The 22,424-nt window shown below is 45.6% G+C and overlaps 1 protein-coding gene across 12 annotated transcripts in view; it reads left to right on the forward strand.

The window, feature by feature from the left end:
• Positions 1 to 22,424, forward strand: part of MPRIP (myosin phosphatase Rho interacting protein) — a 150,741-nt gene that overhangs the window by 18,059 nt on the left and 110,258 nt on the right. For all 12 annotated transcript variants that reach the window (XM_077892320.1, XM_077892309.1, XM_077892312.1 and 9 more), the window contains exons 2-3: positions 14,666 to 14,743; positions 16,722 to 16,787. In XM_077892320.1, the coding sequence (XP_077748446.1) occupies positions 14,666 to 14,743; positions 16,722 to 16,787 (144 nt within the window). The remainder of the gene's footprint in view (positions 1 to 14,665; positions 14,744 to 16,721; positions 16,788 to 22,424) is intronic.

Here is a 22,424-nt window from a genome sequence, read left to right on the forward strand (position 1 = left end):
CAGATGACAGGCCCTGGGATATGGTACCCCTGGCATATGGTACCCCTATTGAGGAATGTAGTTTGGGTCCAGACCTGAATGGCTGTAAAGCAACATCATGGAATTCTCTGGGGCTTGAGATCCCTTGGACAAGTCTTAGGAGTCCCATCATGGTTTGGTCCACATGGCATTGTGAGGAACAAGCATGTGTGTGGCCTCTCAGAGGGGTCTGCAGTGATGGCCAATACCCTCACTGATGATGATTGGCCCTGGCAGGCTTGTTCTAAAAGAGATGTCTCACTTGCCTGAGGGCATTGGCCCTAGCCACATGGTCAGAGTTGTGCTTACCCCCGTGGCATGGGTTAGGCAGGTGGGCACATTGGACATAGTACTGTCTTGGCAAGGTCAAGGTCTGAGACTGACTTTCCTATATGCTCATTTCTCTTTTTACTGACTTTCAGTGTCTTGGAAAAGACAGGTGACCTTGAATTCTCCTATGATGTACAAGCTTATAGAGATGGCCAGACAGCAGCTGCCCAGACATCATTGTCCCTTTAGAATTGAAATGCAGAAAATATTAAACAGCTTGTTTGCTGTGAACACGAAGTGTTGCCACAGAATCTCTTTTGAGAAAAAAACAAAAACAAAAACAAAAATGGGCAAAGAACCAACCTTAAAACTACAGCTGTATTAACTGCAGTTTACACACATTCTCTTCATAGATCTTTTATGAATTCTCTACCAAGGGCCATTTGCCCCTCAACTCATGCTGGAGTGCAGGTCCCTATACCCCACCTTTGGCCCAGAGAAGTCTTTGCACCAGGAATTTCCCTAAAGCTTGGATATTGGCCTGCACATGTAGATCCTTCTTCAGGCCTGTGAGACTTTTCCTCTTAAACTTTTCTGGGGATGGTCACTGTGCTTGGAATAAAATTGTTTAGCCTGGTATGAGAGAGCTTCTGTGGGCTTTGGATGCCCTGCCCCTATCCTCCGAGTTGGGAGCCCTGGGGTCCTTCTGGACTGGCCTCAAATACTCTGCGGTCCTCCCCATCACACTTTTTGGGGACCTCCACTCACTGCCTCTGCCGTGGGGCCCTTTCCCCTGAGCACTGCTGGTCCCCAAGCACTACCCCCAGTTTGGTCTGAGCACCAGCTGTGTGCGTGGCCCTGTGTAGGTGCTGGGATGTATGTCCCTGATTCTGGAGCATTGATTGTTCAGTGACCTAGTATGGATTTGTGTCTGATGTAATTTTAAAAATGGTATAAAAAGTATATCTATTTTTCTATTGTAGATGATGAAACTGAGATTCACAGAGGTAATGTCTTGCCATGGGCCACATGGCAACTAAGTCATGGAGCTTGGGCATTCTGGTTCCCAGGCCGTGATCTTTACACTAATTATCCAGAGCTGTTAGGTTATGCGATTGTGCCACTGGTGGAGAGTGGAGTACAGGGATCCCTTGACCTCAGCTCTTCTTGTTCTGCCAGGAACAATCAAGCCCTTGCCACCCCTACCCCCACCCCACCATCTTCTGGAAGATGTTCTGTTAGTACTATATCAGAAGTCACCCATGCACAGTCAGGCAGATACCTTCCCCTCCCTTTAAAAAGTAACGTCTGGGGATCCCTGGGTGGCGCAGCGGTTTGGCGCCTGCCTTTGGCCCAGGGCGCGATCCTGGAGACCCGGGATCGAGTCCCACATCGGGCTCCCGGTGCATGGAGCCTGCTTCTCCCTCTGCCTGTGTCTCTGCCTCTCTCCCTCTCTCTCTGTGACTATCATAAATAAATAAATAAAAATTAAAAAAAAAAAATAAAAAGTAACGTCTGGTAAGTACTATATAGTAGCATTACTTTACCAAAAATAGTAAAAGCAAACAAAAACTGCAAGTCTTGCTTATGACTCCCAATCTTTCTATGTTCTTATTATGCATTTTATGATAATAGACCACAATTTTTACATCTTACCCTGGATGCTTGTTCACATGCCTGGTCTCCACTAAACCAGGAGCCCCTTGGGGAGGCACTGTTTTTATCTCTGGTCCCTTGAGTGATTCCAGCTTCACAGCAGCAACTGGGGAAATTCCACTGAACACCTCCAGAGGGTGCCGGTCACCCAGGAGACAGATGGAATGAACCCACTTGGCTGTGTGCAGGAAGCACTGTCTTGATGGAATCCCGTGGGCACATACTCTCAAGGGTTTCTTGAGTTCCTCATGGTTATTTATAATTAACGACTATAATATTTTCATGAGTTGGTAATCAACATTCGTTTCACCATTTGCTTGTTGGACATTGAGTTCCTCCTCAATCGTGAGGGGGAACTTTTTGCTTCTCTGAGTTATTTCTTTCGGCTTAACTTCTGACTGTGGGGTTCATGGGGCAGGAGCAGAGCAACACCGTGGTTCTCCCCACACATGGCCACATTGCCACTCTTGGAGAGTGCCAGGTTTCCCGCAGTGCTGTTGCCTTGTGTCTGTGCCAGCGTGGCACACATAGTGGCATGGGTGGAGGTAGGATTGAGAGAAGGGAAAAGTACACTTGTCATTCATCCTGTCTGCCTGCTCCTCAGCCTGCTGGTTATTCCCTGACTAGCAACCTGGGAGTGTGTGGAGGCTGGGAGCGTAGACTGGGCTCACCTAGGTCTCCGCTGGAAGGCTTCCCAGCCATGCTCAGAGAACAGTTTAGGAGTGTCTGTGTGGTGGCGACTAGTATGTTCACTGACTTGCTCATGGACATGTGCTTCAATCACCACAGCCTGACTTTGTACAGGGCGCTGTGCTAGATAGAGGCGAGATTCCTGTACGCAGTGACCTGGGGTGTTAGAAGAGGGAAGGACCACGAATGGCTTGGGGTTGGGAGATGTGGAACCTGGGAGGATGAGCGGGATGGGGCAAAGAGCCCTCCACACAGAAAATTGCTTGTACATTACCGCAGAGGCCTGGAATATTTCTCTTTCCCCCGGGGGGTGTAAGTATCACAGAGCGGTTCAGAGAAGGGGGAGGGAAGTGGCAGTGTCCTGGATTCATGGCGATGGCAGCTACAGTAAGTTCTCAGTAAACGCTAGGCTTTGGGTCAGTTCCTGTCCTTGAAGAGGGGTGGGATTTTGAGGGGGTCTGTGTAGGGGATGGCAAGGGGACACCAGACCATAGGGGACCTTTAGAATGATGGGATGTTATCAGGGGCTAGGAAGGGTGGGACCCAGATATTTGCATCAATAGTTTTGGGTTCTCTCTCTTCAGTGCCACATTGTGCAACATGTCTGCCTTTCTCAGCACCATGTACACTCAGAGAGGGTGAATCTGAGGATGGGAAAAGCAAGGTTAACCACCTGTTAGAAATCTGTCACTGACTTCCCTGCTTTTTGAGCTTCAGACAGGCCACATGTTGCTCAGAGCTGAACATGTAATGTTCCAGATGCCTTGGAGCTGATCCTGATCTGCCAGCTGTGTGCAGAGGCTTGTATGTTTCTGGGAAGCATCAGTGTGGCAGCTTGACAATGCTGTGTAGAGTAGTCCAGGACATTTGCATCTTCCCCTGCCTGTGGCCTGCCCCTTGACCCGAGTGAGACAGTTGGGCTCTCCCTGATGCAACCCAGACCTGCCTGGAGGATGGCAAGAGAGAAAGGGGCTGAAGGACCTCGCTGTGGTCAAGTTGAAAGGCCCAATAGGGTGTACACGTGTGGGGTGTGTGGCCTCTGGGAGAAGATGTCAGAAGGGCCGTGGAGCTCATACAGCACAGCTGTGGGCCATGGAGGGCCAGCCTGGCCTGAGGAAGACCCATGTGGGGTTGCGGAGGGTCCCTTTTCAGGGCTAAAGGCCTCTCTGTGAGCAGAGAGACAGTATTCAGGAAGTAACAGGTTTGGGGTTTGTGTTTTAAAATATTTTATTTATTCATGAGAGACACACAGAGAGAGGCAGAGACATAGGCAGAGGGAGAAGCAGGCTGCATGCGTGGAGTCCCAAGACCGATATGGGACTCGATCCCAGGATCATGCCCTGAGCCAAAGGCAGATACTCAACCACTGAGCCACCCCGGCCTCCCTCTATTCTCCTATTTAGGAGAGAGAGAGGGGAGAGAGACAATCTTAAGACGACTTCATGTCCAGTGCAGAGCCTGACATAGGACTTGATCTCGTAACCCTAAGATCATGACCTGAACTGAAATTGAGTTGGAAGCATAACTGACTGAGCCACACAGGCATCCCTCCATTCTGTTCTATTGATCTGTGTATCTCACCTTCCACTAATATCACATAGTCTTGAATACTGTGGATATATAATACATCTTGTAATCAAGTAGATAAATTCCTCCCTCTTTATTCTTTTTTAATTTTTAAAATATTTTAGTTCCATTGACTTGCCTTTTAAATTTTATTTTATTTTATTTTTTTTTGCCTTTTAAATTTTAGAGTAATCTTGCCTATGTCTGTAAGACTTACTGAGCTTTTGATTAGTAATTGGATTTTTTTTAAGGATTTTATTTATTTATTCATGAGAGACACAGAGGCAGAAACATAGGCAGACGGAGAAGCAGGCTCCTCACAGGGAGCCCAATGTGGGACTTGATCCTGAAACTCTGGTATCACGCCCTGAGCCAAAGGCAGAGGCTCAACTGCTGAGCCACCTGGGGGTCCCGATTAGTAATTGCATTAATTCTGTGTATTGATTTGGAGAGAATTGGCATCTTAGAGTTTTCCAGTCTATGAACATAATATGTCTTTCCATTTTTCAAAGATCTTTGGTTTCTTTCATCAGTATTGTGTAATTTTTAGCATGCAAGTCTTGTATGTGCTTTGTTAGATTTACACTTAAGTATTTCCTTTTTTAAAGATTTATTTATTTATCTATTTATTTTTTGAGAGAGCGAGCATGAGCAGGAGAGGGGCAGAGGGAGAGGGAGAAGCAGTCTCCCTGCTGAGCAGAGAGCCTGACTTAGGGTTCGATGCCAGGAACCTGGGATCGGTCAACCAACTGAGCCACCCAGGTGCACCAGTATTTCAATTTTTTAAGCAATTGTAAGTGGTAGTATATTTCTAATTTTGGTGTCCACATATTCACTGCAATTATATAGAAATACAGTAGATTTTTCTATACTGATCTTATATCCTACATCCTTGACCTCACTAGTTCTAGGAGGAGTTTTTAAAAATAGATTCCTTGTTGGGAGCACATGGGTGGCTCAGTCAGTTAAGCATCTGCCTTCAGCTCAATCATAATCCCAGGGTCCTGGGATCAAGCCCATTGGGCTCCCTGCTCAGTGGGGAGCCTGTTTCTCCTTCTCACTGCTTGAACTTGTTTTTTCTCTCTCTCAAATAAATAAAATCTTAGGGGATCCCTGGGTGACTCAGCAGTTTAGCGCCTGCCTTTGGCCCAGGGCGCGATCCTGGAATCCTGGGATCGAGTCCTGCGTCGGGCTCCCGGCATGGACCTGCTTCTCTCTCTGCCTGTGTCTCTGCCTCTCTCTATGTCTATCATGAATAAATAAATAAATAATCTTAAGAAAAAATCTTTAAAAAATTGACTCCTTGTTTTCCTACATAGGAAGTTATGTTATCTATGACATTTTATTTTTTTTCTTTCTGACCTACATGCTTTTTATTTTTATTTCCCTTTTTATTCCTCATTGCACTGGCTAGAAATTCTAGCATTGTAGTTTTGAGAGTGGACATTATTGCCTTGTTTCTGATCTTTCAGGGGAAAGCATTTTATCTTTCATCAGTTACCATTATGTTTGCTGTTAGCTCTAGGTTGTTGTAGATGCTCTGTATCAGTTGAAGCAGTTCCCTTCTATCATGAAGAGTATTAAATTTTGTTAAATGCTTTTTCTGCATGAATTGATGTGATCAGTTTTTCTTCTTTAGCCTGTTAATATAGTGGATTATACTGATTGATTTTTTTTTTTAACTATTAAACCAGCCTTTCATCCTTGGAATAAACCCCACTGGTCATGATATATAATTCTTTAAATTTTTGCTATATTCTATTTGCTCATATTTTGTTGATATTTGCATCTATATTCATGAACAATATTGGTCTGTAGTTCTTTTTTTAATAAGAACTGATTTGATATCAGGTTGATACTAGCTTCAGAAAATGAATTGGAAAGTTTTTTTTTTCCTCTTTTGTGTTGTGGAAAAGATTACAGTGTTAACTCTTCTTTTAATGCTTGGTAGTTCTCTAATGAAGCTATACAGGCCTGGAGATTTCTTTTTGTAAGTTTTAAAATTATATATCAGTTTCCTTCATCATTACAGATTCATTCAAATTATCTGTTTTTGAGAAATTGATCCTTTTCATCTAACTTGTCAAATTAATATCTGTAGAATTGTTCACAATATTCCATTTTTTAAAAAGATTTATTTATTTATGATAGACATAGAGAGAGAGAGGCAGAGACACAGGAGGAGGGAGAAGCAGGCTCCACGCCGGGAGCCCGACGCAGGACTCGATCCTGGGACTCCAGGATCGCGCCCTGGGCCAAAGGCAGGTGCCAAACCGCTGAGCCACCCAGGGATTCCCCCCCCACCTTTTTTTTAATATTCCTTTTTTTTTTTTTTTTTTTTTTTTTTTTGGTGTCTGCAGGATCTCTAGTGCTATCTCCTGTTTCACTCTTGATTTTAATTTGCGCCTTTTTCTTTATCAGTTTTGCCAGAAGTTTGTCAATTGTGTGTCTCTATTCACAGAACCTGCTCTTTCATTGATTTTGCTGCTTTTCTGATTCAATTTAATAGATTCGGCTCTGAATTTCCTTCTTGCTTTGGGTATACTTTGTATATCTTTTTATAGGTTCTTGAGGTGGGAACTTATTATTGGAATCTTTCTTTTTTTCTAATGTGAGCATTTTAGTGCTGTAACATTCTCAGGACTGCTTTTGTGTCCTACAACTTTTGAAATGTTATTTTTTAAATTTTTCTCTAAGATTTCTTCCTCGACCCATGGATGATTTGGAAGTATATTTAGTTTCCACATCTTTGGAGATTTCATGTTATCTTTCATCGTGATCCGAGACATATTCTATGATTTCAATGCTTTGACTCTATTGAGGTTTGTTTTATGGCCCAAAATATAATTTATTGTGATAGTTATTCTGTGGGCACTTAAAAAAAAAAGTGTATTCTGATGTTTGATGGATTGTTCTAGTAACTGTCAGTCAGATTCTGTTGGTTGATGGTGTTGATTCCTTCTGTATTTGCTGATTTTCTCACTGTTTTTCAGTTGTTGACAGAGGGGTGTTGATGAAGTCTCCAACTATAATTGTGGACTTACCTATTTCTCCTTTTGGTTATTATTATTAATATTTTTTTAGATTTTATTTATTTATTCATTAGAGAGAGAGGCAGAGACACAGGCAGAGGGAGAAGTAGGCTCCCCGTGGGGAGCCCGATGCGGGACTTGATCCCAGGACTCCAGGATCATGACCTGAACCAAAGGCGGATGCTCAACCACTGAGCCACCCAGATGCCCTGGCCCTTTTGTCATTATATAATGTTTCTGTCTCTGGCCACTTACTTTATTTTGAAGTCTACTTTGGTACTAATATAGCATTTCTGCCCTCCTTTGATTAATATTTGCAAGATGTATCTTTTTTACTCTTTTACTTTCAATCTGCTTATGTCATTATATTTACAGTGAGTTTCTTATACAGTGTAGTTGGGTCATTTTTAAAAAATCCATGTTGTTAATCTCTTTTAATTGGTATATTTAGACCATTTACATTTAATGTAATTATTGATATGTTAGGCCAAATTATTTTTTGTTTTCTGTTCTCTGTGATTATTTCTTATTGCTTCAACTTTTTTTTTTTTTTAGAACTTCACTTTTTACGATAAATTTCATGATTTATCTGTAGTGATCTTTCTCACTATAGATTTTTAGTGGTTGCTGTCAGCATTATATTATAGGTACATAGCTTATCACAGTCTACGGGTAGTGTCATTTTACCAGTTGAAATAAAGGTAGTACTTTTCTTTACATCCTTGTCCCCTCCCATATGTAAGTAACTGTCTTACATATTTCCCCTATATGATTTATTTTTTTAAAGATTTATTTATTTATTTATTCATGAGAGACACAGAGAGAGAGGCAGAGACATAGACAGGGAGAAGCAGGTTCCCCACAGGGAGCCTCATGTGGGACTTGATCCCGGATCCCAGGATCACGACCTGAGCTGAAGGCAAGTGCCCAACTGCTGAGCCACCCAGGCATCCCTCCCCAACATGATTTAGAACCATATTAGACAGTGTTACAATTTTTGCTTCAGCCACCAAACATAATTTAGAAAATTCAAGAGAAGGAAGGCCTGATTACATGTATTTTTGCTTACTATGATCTTGTTTTTTTGATGATCCCAGTTTCCTTCTTTTATCATTTCTTTTGTCTAGAGAACTTCCTTTAGCCATTTTTTTAAGTAGATCTAACAAATTCTCTTACTTTACCTTCATGTGAGAATCTTTTTAAAAAAATTTTATAATTGTATTTTATTTTCATTATGATAGGTATGCTCTTTTATTCCCATTTCCATCCCCGCTTCCTTCTGGTAATGATCAATTTGTTCTCTATAGTTAAGAGTCTGTGTCTTTTTTTTTTTTTTTTAATTTTTATTTATTTATGATAGGCACACAGTGAGAGAGAGAGAGGCAGAGACACAGGCAGAGGGAGAAACAGGCTCCATGCACCGGGAGCCCGACGTGGGATTCGATCCCGGGTCTCCAGGATCGCGCCCTGGGCCAAAGGCAGGCGCTAAACCACTGCGCCACCCAGGGATCCCCAAGAATCTGTGTCTTAGTTTCTCTCTCTCTCTCTCTCTCTCTCCCTCTCCTCTTTTTTTTCCTTTAACTATTTTTTTTTCCATAAATTTCACAGTGAGGTCATGTGGTATTTGTTTTTTTTCTGACTGACTTGATTTCACTTAGCATTATTATACTCTCTAGCTTCATTCATGGTATTATGAGTAGCAAGATTTTATTCTTCTTTATGGCTGAGTAATATTCCATTGTAGATATATACCACATTTCTTGATCCATTCATCTGTCAATGGACACTTGGGCTGCTTCCATAGTTTGGCTATTGTAAATAATGCTGCAGTAAGCACAGGGGTTCATGTATACTTTTGAATTAGAGGTTTCCTAGTTTGGGGGTAAAATTCTTAGATTGTAGGGTAGTTCCATTTTTAATTTTTTTAAGGAACTCATCTGAGATTTTGCTTTCATTTCTGAGGATATTTTCTCTGGGTATAGGATTCTGGATTGACAGTTTTCTTTTGGTGCTTGAAAAGTATTGTACCACGTGTCTCTAGCCTCCAAGGTTCCTGATGATAAGTCCACTGTTGTCATATTTGTTTTTTTTCTATGTGTAAGCTGTTACTTTTCTTTTGCTGCTTTCAAGAGTTTGTATTTGTCTTTAGTTTTCAGAAATTTAATTTTGAGGTGTCTTGGTGTGGATTTCTTTGAATTTATCCTTTGGTGTTTACTTGGCTTCTTGAATTTATTGGTTGCCTTTCTTGCCAAATTTGGTAAGTTTTCTATTATTGTTTCTTCAAATGCTTTTTCTTCCTTACTCTCCTTTTGTCCTTCTGGGAGGCTGATGACACAGATGATAGTTTTTTTTATTCTAGTTCACAGGTCTCTAAGACCTGTTATTTATTAATGTGTGTCTGTTTTTTCTCGGTTGCCTGGTTGGGTAAATTCTATTATTTTTCTTCCAGTTCACTGATTCTTTCCTTGGTTCCCATCATTCTGCTGTTAAACTGATCCACTGAGCTTTTTATTTCATTGATTGTATTTTTTAGTTTCCAAATTTCCATTTGGCTTTTATTTATTTTTCCCATTTGGCTTTTATATCTCCTCTTGCTTTTTTTGTGTTGGTTCTGTTGGGGCTTTCTGTATTTCCATTTATTCCAAGCACGTTTATAATTTTTGGTTGAAACGTTTCAGCATCACTGCTTAAAAACCTTCCATCAGATCATTCTGACATGTCTGTCACCTTAGTGTTGGCATCTCTTTGTTTATTCAGTTTGTGATCTTTCTGTTTCTTGATATGCTGGTGATTTTTTTTGATTAGAACTTGGACATTTTTGGGTTATTTTCAGTGACTGTGTTTAACCCTTCTCTTCTAGTTGGCTTTTTCTGACACTATTCCAGTGGTGGTGCATGGGGCTGGAGGGGGCTGTCATCTTTTACTTTCGGGTGGAAGTCGAAGTCCAGGCTGCCCACTTGGCCTCCACTGACACCTGACATGGGAGGTTCCTTGTTACTGTGGAGCAGGGGTGAGAGCTCAGCTCCCCACATGTCTTCCTTGGACTCTATCCCAGCAGGGAGAGGGAGGAGGCCTTGTTACTGTTGGATGGGGAGCAAAAATCTCAGCTCCTTGCCTTGCCTCCTGACACCTTCCTGTAGGGGTGCTGGGGTACCTTTTAGTTGGCAGGGGTAGGAAGGGAGTCTTTACTGGCATGGGTGGGGCTGGCCGGGGCTGAGTCTCTCCTGGCATGTCTGGCTAGAATAGAGCAGTTATCATCTAAAAATGTTCTGTCTTACCAGGTTGTTCCTTCCCAGAGCAGTTTTCATTGGGGCTTTTGTCTGTTTGTGCCTCTTGGAACTCCAGGTTGCTCATTCTTCCAGTACCTGGTCTGGACCAGTGAGACAAAAAGAGAAGCTGGGCACACATCTCCATGTTTTTTCAGGTCTCAAGGCCCCCAGCCCTCTTCTCTGCTGTCTTCTCTCCACCTTGCAGACTCTCCTTAGGTTTTTCTTACATACAGTGTCCAAAGTTTTATCTGTACTTAGTAGGAGGAATACGGAAATTATGTCAGCCTATATTCCAAGAAGCAGAAGTTTCAAGTGACCGTTTTTGAAAGGACTTTCACTTGTGGAGGATGCCCAGACCACCAGCAGCCCCTTCCCAGAGACCAGCCAGAAGTAAAGCATCTGGTTTTATTGAGTCTGTGAGACGGAAGGCTGAGTTTAATCAGAAGAGAAATAGCTCAGGGGATACTCTCATGTGATGACTCTTAATGGGGTGTGGACCTGTATGCTTTCTCCAGGGTAGCCTGCTTGAAATAGAGCCCCATCCATTCCTTTGGGTCCTTATAGCCCATCTTGGATCCTCAGTGTTGAGAACAGATAGCTGCTTGTCCTGTATCCCCACTTTCTCCCACCAGTCCCCCCTAACTCTTGGCCAGGAAACAACCTCAAAATAGCATACCACTGAGTTCCTAGAGCTCATTTCTTTGGGCCAGCTTCCTTTTGGGTTTTCTGTTTCAAAATCTGCATTTTAGGTTATTGTGGGAATGTCTTCTGGTCTGTCAGAGGTCCTGCCCTGGGAGAGAAGATGAGGCAAGAGATGGAGGACTGCTGCCTTACAGAAGCAGTTCTGGTGGGCACTTCAGACTTTCTGACATGGCTGGGCTGCTATTGGCATTTGGACAGTCCAGAGAAATAGTGGGAGAAGCAGCAGCACTTCCTGGGACGCCGTGCCTGTGCCTGCAGGATGAGGGCAGGGTGGCTGTATCAGGACCACAGGTTATTCAAGGAGAAGGAAGGTCAAAGAGTGGGGTACCCCGGCGCATGGTGCTCCAGCCTGTGGAACGGGTTAGTCTGGATGTTTGGGTGCTAAAGGGTTTTAAGGAGGGAGCAGCAGGAGCTGCTTTAAACTCTTAGCCTGGCTTCTTCCTCTCTATCCCCACAACGCAGCCATTCACCCCCCTGTGCCTTTGCTTTAACTATGCCTGTGCTTAGAGAGTTCACCTGGGCCCCACTCCTGTATGTGTGCTGAGGGGGGTCCTTACCTCCTTCATGGTTATTCCTGCCCCGTCCCCCATTTGCTCACTTGGGCAGCAGTGCAGAGCAGGTACCTTCCTTTCTCCTATGAGCCTAGAGGTGCACAGTGGCCATCGGAGGTTCATGTTGTTATCCAGATGTAGGCCCCAAGTCAGCCCTTGATTCAGATTCAGGAGCTCCTTGCTCTGCCTCCTACCCATCAGGCCTATGCCTGCTGCCTCTTGCTACCCCCTCTGGGCTGTGTCTGGCATGTTTCCACTCCCTTTCTACAAACCCCTGGGTCATTGCCCTTTTAAGCCTTTGTCCCTGTTTCTTTGAATGAAGTTTCCCAAATATGGCTAGGGATGGGGGGCAGAGTCCCTTGAAAACTCACCTAGTGACACTGTCCTCCTCTGCCCTTCCCAAAGTTTGGGAGACTCGCTGGTTTACATTTACTCAGGGTAAATTTTTAGCTTCCCACTTTTAGAACAGCCCGTCCACCTGGAAGAGTCTCCTTTGGGGTGGTGTGTCCCAGAAAGGCCTGGCAGTTTCAGGCAGGTGCCGGCCCCCTGGCGTGCAGCATGTGGGCCCAGTGCACAGCAGGCCCGAGTAGATGTTACGTGAGTAACTGAGAGTGAGAGGTTGTGATGAGACCCTGGCCGGGTCAAGGAAATCTGTGCCAGTCCCTCAGGGCTCCTGCTACTCCTTTTGGGGAAGGGTTGGGTAGGTGTAGCTGGTGACATGAAGTCTCCCCAAAGCCCTGCAGCCAGAGACTGGGAGAGTAGAATAGTCACAGCGAGACAGAAATGGAGGAGACACTGCCTTGTCTGACCTCCTGATTTCACATCTCAGGGACCGCCAAGCTGAGAGGTGAAGTGGGGAAATCACCTGGTGCAGGATCACCCTCTCGCCCTAACGTTTCTGTCTTGTGTCTGTATGTCACTGAGGGGTGTGATAGGGAGACACTGAGTGTGCCTGCTTGCTGGAGGAATGGCTGGGTGCTACTGGACCGGTATTTGCTGAGAAAACTGACTGTACTCCCTTTACTTCTGCTTTCCAAGACAGAATTTCATTCCATGTGCCTTGTGGTCCTCCCGGGTTGTGTCCTTCTAACCCCAGTTTCCCTGTCAGCACCCACCCCCGTATTTCGTCATGGCCAGCCTCTCACTTCCTTTCTTCAGCCCACTCTACACCCCTTGCCCAAAGCTCCTACTACTCTGTTTACCCTCACGGGGAAGAGCCAGAGCTTCCCCTAGGGGCCTTGAAGACCCTGCAGAAGCCCAGAAAAAGGAATGTTCTTGGCTTACCCAAGAATGCTGTGTGACCTCTGGCAAGTGATTTTCCCTCTCTGAATCACACATTCCACAGCTATAAAATGAGGTGATGTGACAGGGCTCCAGTTTGGAAAGTGTTGAATAAAAAGAAGGTTAAGAAGACCCCTAAGGCTTTCCCAGAGAGGAATCATGTGTATAAAAAGTAGGCAGCATTTGGGTTTTAATTTGTGTTACTGCCCTCCAAAAGGTAATGGATAAATTGGCTTGGTTGTGCCTTTTCCAGCTGCTTCTCACTAGCCAAGTATGGCTGAAAAGGGAGGTAGAGCCAGAGTGTCTGTCTAGTCTCAGCTCATGTTGAGCTCCTGTTGTCCGGGGCTTGGGGGGTGGGGAACACTTCATTAAAAAAATTAATAACTAACATTTATTATGCACTAATAGGCCAAACACTGTGCTTAGTGGTTCTTTCCCTCATACAATTTTTTGGAGATATAATTTACATATCATAAAATTCAACCTTTTAAAGTGTTAGATTCACAAGGCCATTCAGCCATCTCCACTTTCTAATTCCAGAACGTTTTCATCATCCCAAAAAGAAACCCCATACCTGTTAGCAGTCATTTCCCATTTCCTGTTCCCTCTGTGTCCTGGCAACCACTGATCTGCTTTCTGTTTCTATTGATGTGCCTATTCTGGACTTTTCCATGTAAGCTGAATAGTCCACTATGGGATCTCTCACTCGGTGTAATGTCTTCGGGGTTCATCTGTGTCATAGAAAGTGCCTGGACTTCATGCCTTTTTATTGCTAAGATTGTTCTGTTTTATGGATATGCCACATTTTGTTTATCCACTCATCTGTTGATGTATAGTGGGAGTGTTTCTACCTTTTGGTAATTGTAAATAGTGCTGTTTTGAACATTCACATTCAGTTTTTTACTTGAGCACCTTTCAGTTTTCTCGGGTGTATATACCTACGAGTGGAATTCTGGGTTGAGTAGACTTCTGTGTTTAACTCTTTGAGGAAGTGCCAGACTTTTCCACAGTGGCTGCACCATTTTATATTCCTGTGCTGTGTTTTACTTATGTTATCATCAGTCCTCACATGAGTCTCATGAGGTGTAGATGCAATTACTATCATCTCCTCCTTTCAGGTAGGACAGTTGAAATCCAAACAGTTTTCAGCCCAATGTCACATAGCCAGGAAGTTGTTGATTCTTTGGCCAGTGTTGTGATCGCTAAAGCAGTGTCTCTCCTGCCAGGCCTTGTTTTGTCCCATCAGAATGAGGGCGTTGGGCTGTTGTTTGCGTGATATACTAGTACCCAGCACACAGTGGCACTCATGTGGTGATTGAAAACACCATCGTTTCCTGATCTTCATGGCTTGATTGCGAACTTGAGGGAGGCATCTGTTTCTTCGGAGTTCCTGTCTTCTCCTGTTTGTCAGTCCTGCTGGGTTTTGTGCTCCTCTCTCCACACCAGACACTGCCTCCTACTCCCAGACGGCTTTCTTGGGAGCCTCGGCCTGTGGCTGGGGAATGAGATGGCTGGTGTGTGCTGAGCCGAGGTGACTTCTGTGTCCAGGGAGTACTTTAACTTGACCGTTGAACCTGTTCTCTCTCTGGTCCAAGGCCACTGATGACCTACCCTCTTTTTTCTCTTCCAGGCAAAACCTATTTATGGTGGCTGGCTGCTCCTGGCTCCAGATGGGACCGACTTTGACAACCCAGTGCATCGGTCTCGGGTAAGGACCTCAGAGTGAATTCTTGAAGTGGGAGGGATGGAGACATGCCCATCTAAGGGCAGATTTGACAGAGTGAAGAGGGAGATGGGAGGTCAGCAGTGGATCCTGGGATGGCAGGATCAGCAGAGAACCCCCATTTGGTAAATTCGTAGGTCCTACGGGAAAAGATTCAATGATCCTAGTTGAGCCAGGTCCACCCTTCAAAAGGAGATGCTCTCACACGGGTGCCTCCCGTTTTCCTGGGTCAGCTCCACTACAGAAACCATTAAAGCAGTACAGCAAACATTTGCATTTTGCTAATTAGGCTTCCAATTCCCTCATTCCCTCCCTTCCTCATCTCTCTTCCCTCCAGTCCTCCCTGTCTGGGAGCTCAGCAAATAAGCACTGCTGAAAGGAGGAAGGACTGGAAGGCCAGCTTTGTTTTTGTCCCATCTCTCCTGGGCACTCCAGCCGATGGCGGGTCCCTGCTGCGTCCAGATGCCTGCAGCAGCTTGGTCTGAGCTGGAGCATCGAGGTGATTAAACTGACATTGTCCCCAACCAGTGGTTTGTTCCTCTACCAGGGAGCCCCTTTGGATGACTTCAGTTAAAATACCATCTGTCCTTTTCCACATGTTTTCTTTCCAGGTGCTGCTGTGCATACCCAGTGAATTGCTCCAACTCCTCTCCTTTCCAGTCCCCTGCTCCCTGAGATCCTCTGCTCTGCCTCTTGATTTCTGCTGCCCTCTGGCCTGAGTGCTGCAGGCTGGGATGGGGGCTGTGATGCCCCACAGACTTTGGGTTTTGTTTGGGGTCTGTAGGATTACTTCTGATGTGGGTTTTGACTTTAAAGATATCACTATCTTCAAAGAAGCCTTGAAAATGTTTCTCAGGAAGACATCACGTGGCCTCTTCCTGGACACCCCATGTGGAACCAGCCATCTACAGGTCCCCTTTGCAAGGCTGTCTGAGCATCCTGGTCCTCCATTCCAGGCAGGAAGACGATGGGGGTACTCCAATGCCTGCAGTAACCAGGGAGCAGCTCTCTTTCCTGTTTTCTTTTTGTGTCACGTGAAATTGCCATTTTCAGCTTCTGGTGGGAAAAACAGGGTTCTTAATGATTTAATTCTGGCCCAAAGCAAAGAGACATGGTAGTTTAGTTAGTTCTTGTGGCCTTATTGCCAGTGATAATATGAATTGGGTCTTTAAAATGTTGAAAATAGGTCATGGATCTTTGTGATGATCTTTGGGATTCAAGGACCAGGAGTGTCTTGTTCTGGACATGTTTCCCCCATCACAGAAAGGAAAGCGCAAATGCCCTTTTGTTCTGCCCACCACTGGCCCCTAGTGTGCTGTCCTTTGGTTGGAGAGTACAGAGGGGCCTCCTTTGCCAGTCCATCACTGCTTGGACATTGGAATCATTCCCTCCTCAGTTTTGATTTTCCTTAGCTTGCTCATCCTCAGTGAGCACTGGAGTCTGGCTTTTTCCCTGTCTCCCACTCCCTGTGCTCATCAGAGCAGCCCTTTCATAGCATTTTCCTAGATTGTTGTCAGAAGTGGGGAGTCAGTGCCATCCTTAGGTTATTCCATATTCCATACAGTTCATCAAATAAATATCGACACATGTTATGTGACAGACTCTGTGCTGGGCACATAGGGGTCATTTGGGACCCAAATGTGCTGGGCACATAGGGAATACAAAAAGGTGACCAAGACACCATTTCTGCTCTTCAGGAGTTTTCCAGTTAAAATAAACCAGGCATCCTGTGACATCTCACTAGCTTTGTGCAGACAAACACTGGGTGTTTTGGGTCTCTCCCCTGGACTACTGCCATCTAACAAATTACTGTTCTTTTGCCTGGGTACCTCTTTTCCTGTCATCTGCCCCAGGAATGGAAGCTGTGGAGGCCACATTCCTTTGACATAGGCTTGTGAGATGTGGGGCAAGCAGAGATCAGGGCCAGAGCCCTCCTAACCACCCACTCTGTGCTCCATTGCAGAAATGGCAGCGGCGGTTCTTTATCCTCTACGAGCATGGCCTCTTGCGCTACGCCCTGGATGAGATGGTGAGTGTCCTCCTGTGTCCACTCCGTAACTCTAGCCTCCTCTAAGCCTCTTCTTTTCCATGTTGCCTGTGAGCACACCAGTGTGAGCTCTCGCTTTTGCTTCTTCTGGGAACCTGGAATTTGAAGAACCTGTGGCATCTGGTAGAGATAGTTCTGAAAATCCAGACATTTGGTTTGAGGCATCATTCGTGGTGACAGGTGAGAGTAAGTAGTGAAGGAGGAAGTCACTTCTATTCTGGGTTGATAGGACTCAGATGTGACCAGGGCATTCCTGGTTAGAGAGAAGGAGAGCAGGCTGTGGGGGCTGGCCCCTGGGCACATGTGAGAGTGTGGTGTGTGTGTGTTTGTGTAAGTTGAGCACATGTGCATTCACGTGCTGTAGTCCCAGGACTACTTCTCAGTTTCGTTGCTGCAGGTGGTCTCGCTTGTCCCATTGGACTTGCAGAGGCCCCTTGGCCATGGGGTCAATTTTCTTTTAGTCACTAAGCCAGGGCATCTGGCTTCTTCCTGCCACCTGGTTTGCTCCCTGTGTCCTGGGCTGGATGGATATTTACTGTTCTTGGTCCAGAGGTGAACCTGAAAACCAACCAGGGGAAATGTTCTGGCTTTTCTTTTTCTATCCATTTTGCTCCTGAGTTTTTCTCTAAAGGAGCTTGGTCTTTCCTAACTAAAGTATGACCAAATTCCAAGCTTTTTAAAAGATCAAAGATGTAAGATTTAAGTACTTTTTCCTGTTCCATTTGAGTTTGTAAGTGTGTGTGTGCATTATGTGGGCAGCATTTGTAATTGGGACTGTACTTAAAAACCTAGACATACCATATAAAATAGGCTGAGCCCATCCCCTCCAGAGTTCATTTTTTGCTAGAGGAGTGAGAGCAGGGTTCCAGAGGTGTGCGCAGAGATAACTGTCCCCTCCAAGCTCCTTGTAGACTATTGGGACACTTGGATTTTAGGGTGGTCATTACAGCTGTGTGAACAGGCCACAAGTGAGTCCATTTCCACATGGGTGTCCTAATCTTGGTGAAGTGATGCTTCCTCTGTTTGGTTTCTCAGATGAATTAACAGATATGACATTTAGGTGTGGAATTAATACCTACTTCTATCTCAACTATCACCTCCTTGGTTCCTTCTTAAAAATAAGTTTCTTCTTTCTCATTCTTCCTGGTGAGTATATTTATACAATGTGGTACGTGTTTTGCCCTGGAGCATCCCCAGAGTAGTTTGGATATGAGCCCCATTGAGGTGGTAGAATTTGCTAGAAAAAGGAGCAGGGGGACTGATTCCCTTGGACACCCATTTCTCCAGTGAAAGGAGGCAGGCCTGGAGGCAGGCCTAGAGGCAGATCCAGCACTGCCCTCTATGTTTTCCTGACTTGGCCATCTTACAAGTGGCAGCCCTGGGTGGGAGTTGGGCTCCTATAAGCCTTGAAGTTTCCACTGTCCTCCCTGGGACTGACTGACTTGTCCTGAAGTCCTGCAGAGACTACTAGTATAGAAGGAGCCTCAGAGGTCTCTGGATTACATCCAGGCTTGACTGGACCATGGACCTTCCCGAAAAATATAGTTCCCTGGACTTTCCTTGGAGACAGATTATTTGGGTGAGGAAATCTCTCTTTATGTCTAACAGGAGTCCAGTCCAGTTCTTTGTTTCCTTCAGCTCAGTCGCACAAACACAGAGAGGGTGGCTCCTGCAGACGCCTTTGTGTCTGCACAACCGCAGAGTCCATACTGCATCCCCAGAGCTGCTCCTAAATAATTGAGGCTGTCTAGCCATGAGTACTGACACCTTGCGGTACATTTTGGTCTCCCAGTAACCTGAATGTTGGTTGGGTATTATTTTACATGTTGCTGGGGTGGCGGTGGGACTGTGCCAGTGATGTGGGAAAAGAACCCCCGGGAAAAACTCAGACTACAGAGTGGGCATTGTGGGGGACGCCCAGAGTTGAGAGTTTGGGGACATGGGCCACTTTCTGGCAGATGACCTTGGAGCTAGAGACTGACCTGGTGTGCCAGTTAGTGTTGAAACACCCAAACCACGGGCAGATACACTGCTACTCCAGGGAAGACAGTGGCATTATTTTAGGAGTGAAAAAAGACCGTGGTGGTTGCATTGAAATACCTTTAAAGCAACATTTCAGTTGTTTTCTACATTGTGCTGGGAAAGTCCTGTGGGGAAAGTTGCAAGGCAGCATCTGGGCTGCCAATGAGAAGAGGCCAGATGGTAGAGGTGGTCTGGTGCTAGCTGCCTGGGTCAGCGTTGGCAGCCACTGTCCTGGGCCTTGCAGGTAGGCTCTTACTTACAGCAGCTGGAGGGACTTGTCCCACCCAAGGGGTCTATATTGGGCCATGTTCTTCCTGGCCACATGCTGGATGAGCACAGTCCAGAATCCTGGAGCTCCAGTCCAGAGGTCAGCTTTCCTGGTGCCTGGACGCCTGTCTCCCTCTGGCTAGCAGAGTCCTGAGACCTGGAGCAGGAAAGCTTTTCAGACAGGCTCATGTGTGAACTGAATGCAGCCATGCTGAGATTTTTCTCTGAGAGAACCTAAAAGAACCATGGTTCTCAGCTGGGCACCACTGTGCTTCCCAGGACCACCTCGCAATGCCTGGAGCCTCCTTTGAGTCTCATAACTGTGCAGGGATGAATAAAGTAGCTGTGGACACCTATGGGTGGAGGCTGGGCGTGCTGAGATGAACAGGACAGGCCTCACAACAGGGAATGATCTGTCCCTGATGTCAGCAGTGCCACAGCTGAGAAATTCTCGTGATCTGGTCAGTGGCTGGTTTAAGGTGGTTTTTTTTTTTGTTGTTGTTGTTATTTTAATTATAAGTTTGACTTGCTTTGTTTTCACCCCTATTCTTAAGGTATGAAAGGCTTCACCTGTCTGATTTCCTGGGAGTGAGAGATGTGAAGGGCCAGGGTTAGCCAGCTGGCTAGTTTGCTATGTGCCAGGCATGGAATTAGGAGTGGGCCTTTTCCTGGCCTGAAGGGCTTTCCATGGGTTGTCCTTGTGTATCAGGTGACCACAGGGCTAGCAGAATTGCTCTTGTGTGTGACACTTAACCTTAGGGAGCATATGGGGCCCACTCCTGTGCTGTGCTCAGACCACCATGCTGTGTCATGGCCCCATCTTGGTGTTGGTCTCCAAGAGTAGCAGCTCTGGGCAGCCTGTAGCCACTGGGGCTGATCCTACCACTCCTGCGGAGCAACCCAGCCTTCTCCCCTCTGCTCCCAACAGGCAAGTGCTCCAGAGCTCATCTACTGTATGTAATACATTATAGCATTTTATGGTTGGCTGTTCCCTTAACACTTAGTCACAATCTGTTTCAAATTGTTACTTGCCTTTTATACAATATTACTATTTGTTTTCATTGGTTTAAATGTTATCTTACCAACTAGATTGTAACTTTTTTTTTTTTCATTGTTGGGTTCCCTGATAATTCTTGGTATCTTTCTGCATTGTCTGGCCTGGGACTTGGGTGGCGCAGACCTAGTAAATATGTATTGAGTTGAATTAACCGACTTTGTAAATGGGTTACTGCAGAGTTTCTATTCTCAGTGTTTGGAGAAGGTGAGAGCTGGGGTGCTTCCTGAAGAAGGACTAGGTATGTTATGTGTTACAGCTCTTATTGATTTCTCAGCAGAGGGGAGAACACCCTCCTGAAGGCTTCAGAGAGCAGAGTGGGGAAGGCTGTCCCAGGCCCCCTTGGCTGGGACCAACATGGGTGGGGCTGTTGTCAGCAGTTCCCCTGAGACCCTGCAACACCTGGGTCAGGGCCCGCCTTGAGGGCTTCTTTGAGAGGCTTCTATACTCAGAGACTTCTGCTAGGTCTGCAGCCTTCAGGCCTAGTCTGGCTCCAGTGCCTTTCTCTTCCAGGCAGTTCTGAGATGGGGCTAACCTCTGGGAATCACTTTTCCTTTTTTGGGAAATTTCTTTCTCGATACACCCACGTACCCTGTAACTGGTGGGTGTGGAGGAGAGACAGATTTCCCAAAAAAGGAAAAGAAATTTCCCAAATGCAAGCTGAGGTGAGGTGGGCTCAGGGCAGCCTCACAGACAAGTGGGAGCCTGAGCACTTTGGCTGGGTCTCTGGTTTTTTCAGTGGGAGACAGAGTAAATAATCTAGAAGCCCAAACCTCTCCCTCTTTCTCCTCTGCTGTTGTTTCTTCCTCTGTAATCTGCCTGTGATTGTGCCAAATTCTGCCACCTTTCTTTGAACTTTTGGGGATCAATGTAAAGCTAAGGTACTGGTTTTATTAGATCTCAGAGGTTATTAGAAGGAAGGCTTTCTCAGAGAAGAGCAAGTCCTGCGGAGAAGCAGGCCACAGTGGTGTGTGCTGGACCATGAGGCTTTGGGGTGCTGTGTTGGAACCGTACCTGATGAGCTGTGGGCAGTCTGGTTTCTTGCTTTCATGTGCTCTTCCTTTTCCCTCCTGGAAGCCAGGCAGAAAGATGCTCTAAAGTTTTTGTCTTTGCTTTTTAAATTATAATAAGCTATATATAACAAAACTTGCCATTTTAGCCATTTTTAAGAGTGCGTTTCTGGTGTATCAAGCACATTGTACAGCCATCACCCCCTTCCTTCTGCAGAGCTCTTCATCTTGCACAACTGAAACTCTGTCCCTCCTGAGTACTGCCTCCCAGTCTCCCTTCCCCCTGGCCATTGGCAACCCCTTTCTACTTCCTGTCTCCATGATTTTGATGACTCTAGGTACCTCATATAAGTGGAGTCATACAATATTTGTCCTTCCATGTCTGGCTTATTTCACTTAGCATAATATCTTTAAGGCTGATCCATGTTGGAGCATGTGTCAGAGCCTTTTTTTTTTTTTTAAATTATGTTCCCTGTCTGCCCTGAAACACACTAACCCTGGGTTTCTCCTGCATGGAAATCATGGAGGGATTGTACCATACCTCTGTGGCAAGTGGTGGTATTAAGGGTCACCTTTCATTGTATAGACCTTTTCTGCATTCTTTGTCTTGAGAGTCAGGACAGACCAGAGCTGTGGGACTTTGTAGGGGCTGTGCTGTTGAGGACCCTGAACTTAGTTCATGTCCTTAGTCCTCATATATAGGCCTGTATCAGGGGCAGCCGTGAGTTTGTCCATTCCATAGAATGCAAATGTCTAGCTGGAGCAGTTAGCTGGGGTGTCTGTGTTTAGAGCATCTGTCTCTGTTGAGAGGTGAACTTGGTGTGAACATTCTTCAGAGGATGGCAGGTGACAACAGATTAAGATTGTGGCTCCTTTATAAGGGTTTGCTTCCTGTAAGACAGTGTCCTGGAGGTTACTTTGATCTCAAGACTTTCGCCTACTTCATTCATGACACATTTCAGCCACTTCGGGGTGGTGTCAAAGCTCTGCATGGTGCTCAGGTGCATGGTGCTCAGGTGCCCAGGGCCATGAGAAGGGTGGCATAGTTTAGCCCTCCTCTTTAGGAGCAATCTCTGAGGTCCTTTTGCTCTGTGCCCCGTCCCATCTGTTGGCAGGCATTCTCCTAAGAACCTCCTGAGGGCAAGGCCCACCTTTCCACAGTTTAAATAACCACTCCTTGGGATTTTTAGGAGTCACTGGTGTTTGAGAACTTCTTCTAGAAGCTCTGGTTGTTTCTTCCTTACTTGGCGCTTTCCTAGGCAGAGG

Source organism: Canis aureus, chromosome 3 (assembly GCF_053574225.1).
Source record: "Canis aureus isolate CA01 chromosome 3, VMU_Caureus_v.1.0, whole genome shotgun sequence".
Taxonomy (NCBI): domain Eukaryota; kingdom Metazoa; phylum Chordata; class Mammalia; order Carnivora; family Canidae; genus Canis; species Canis aureus.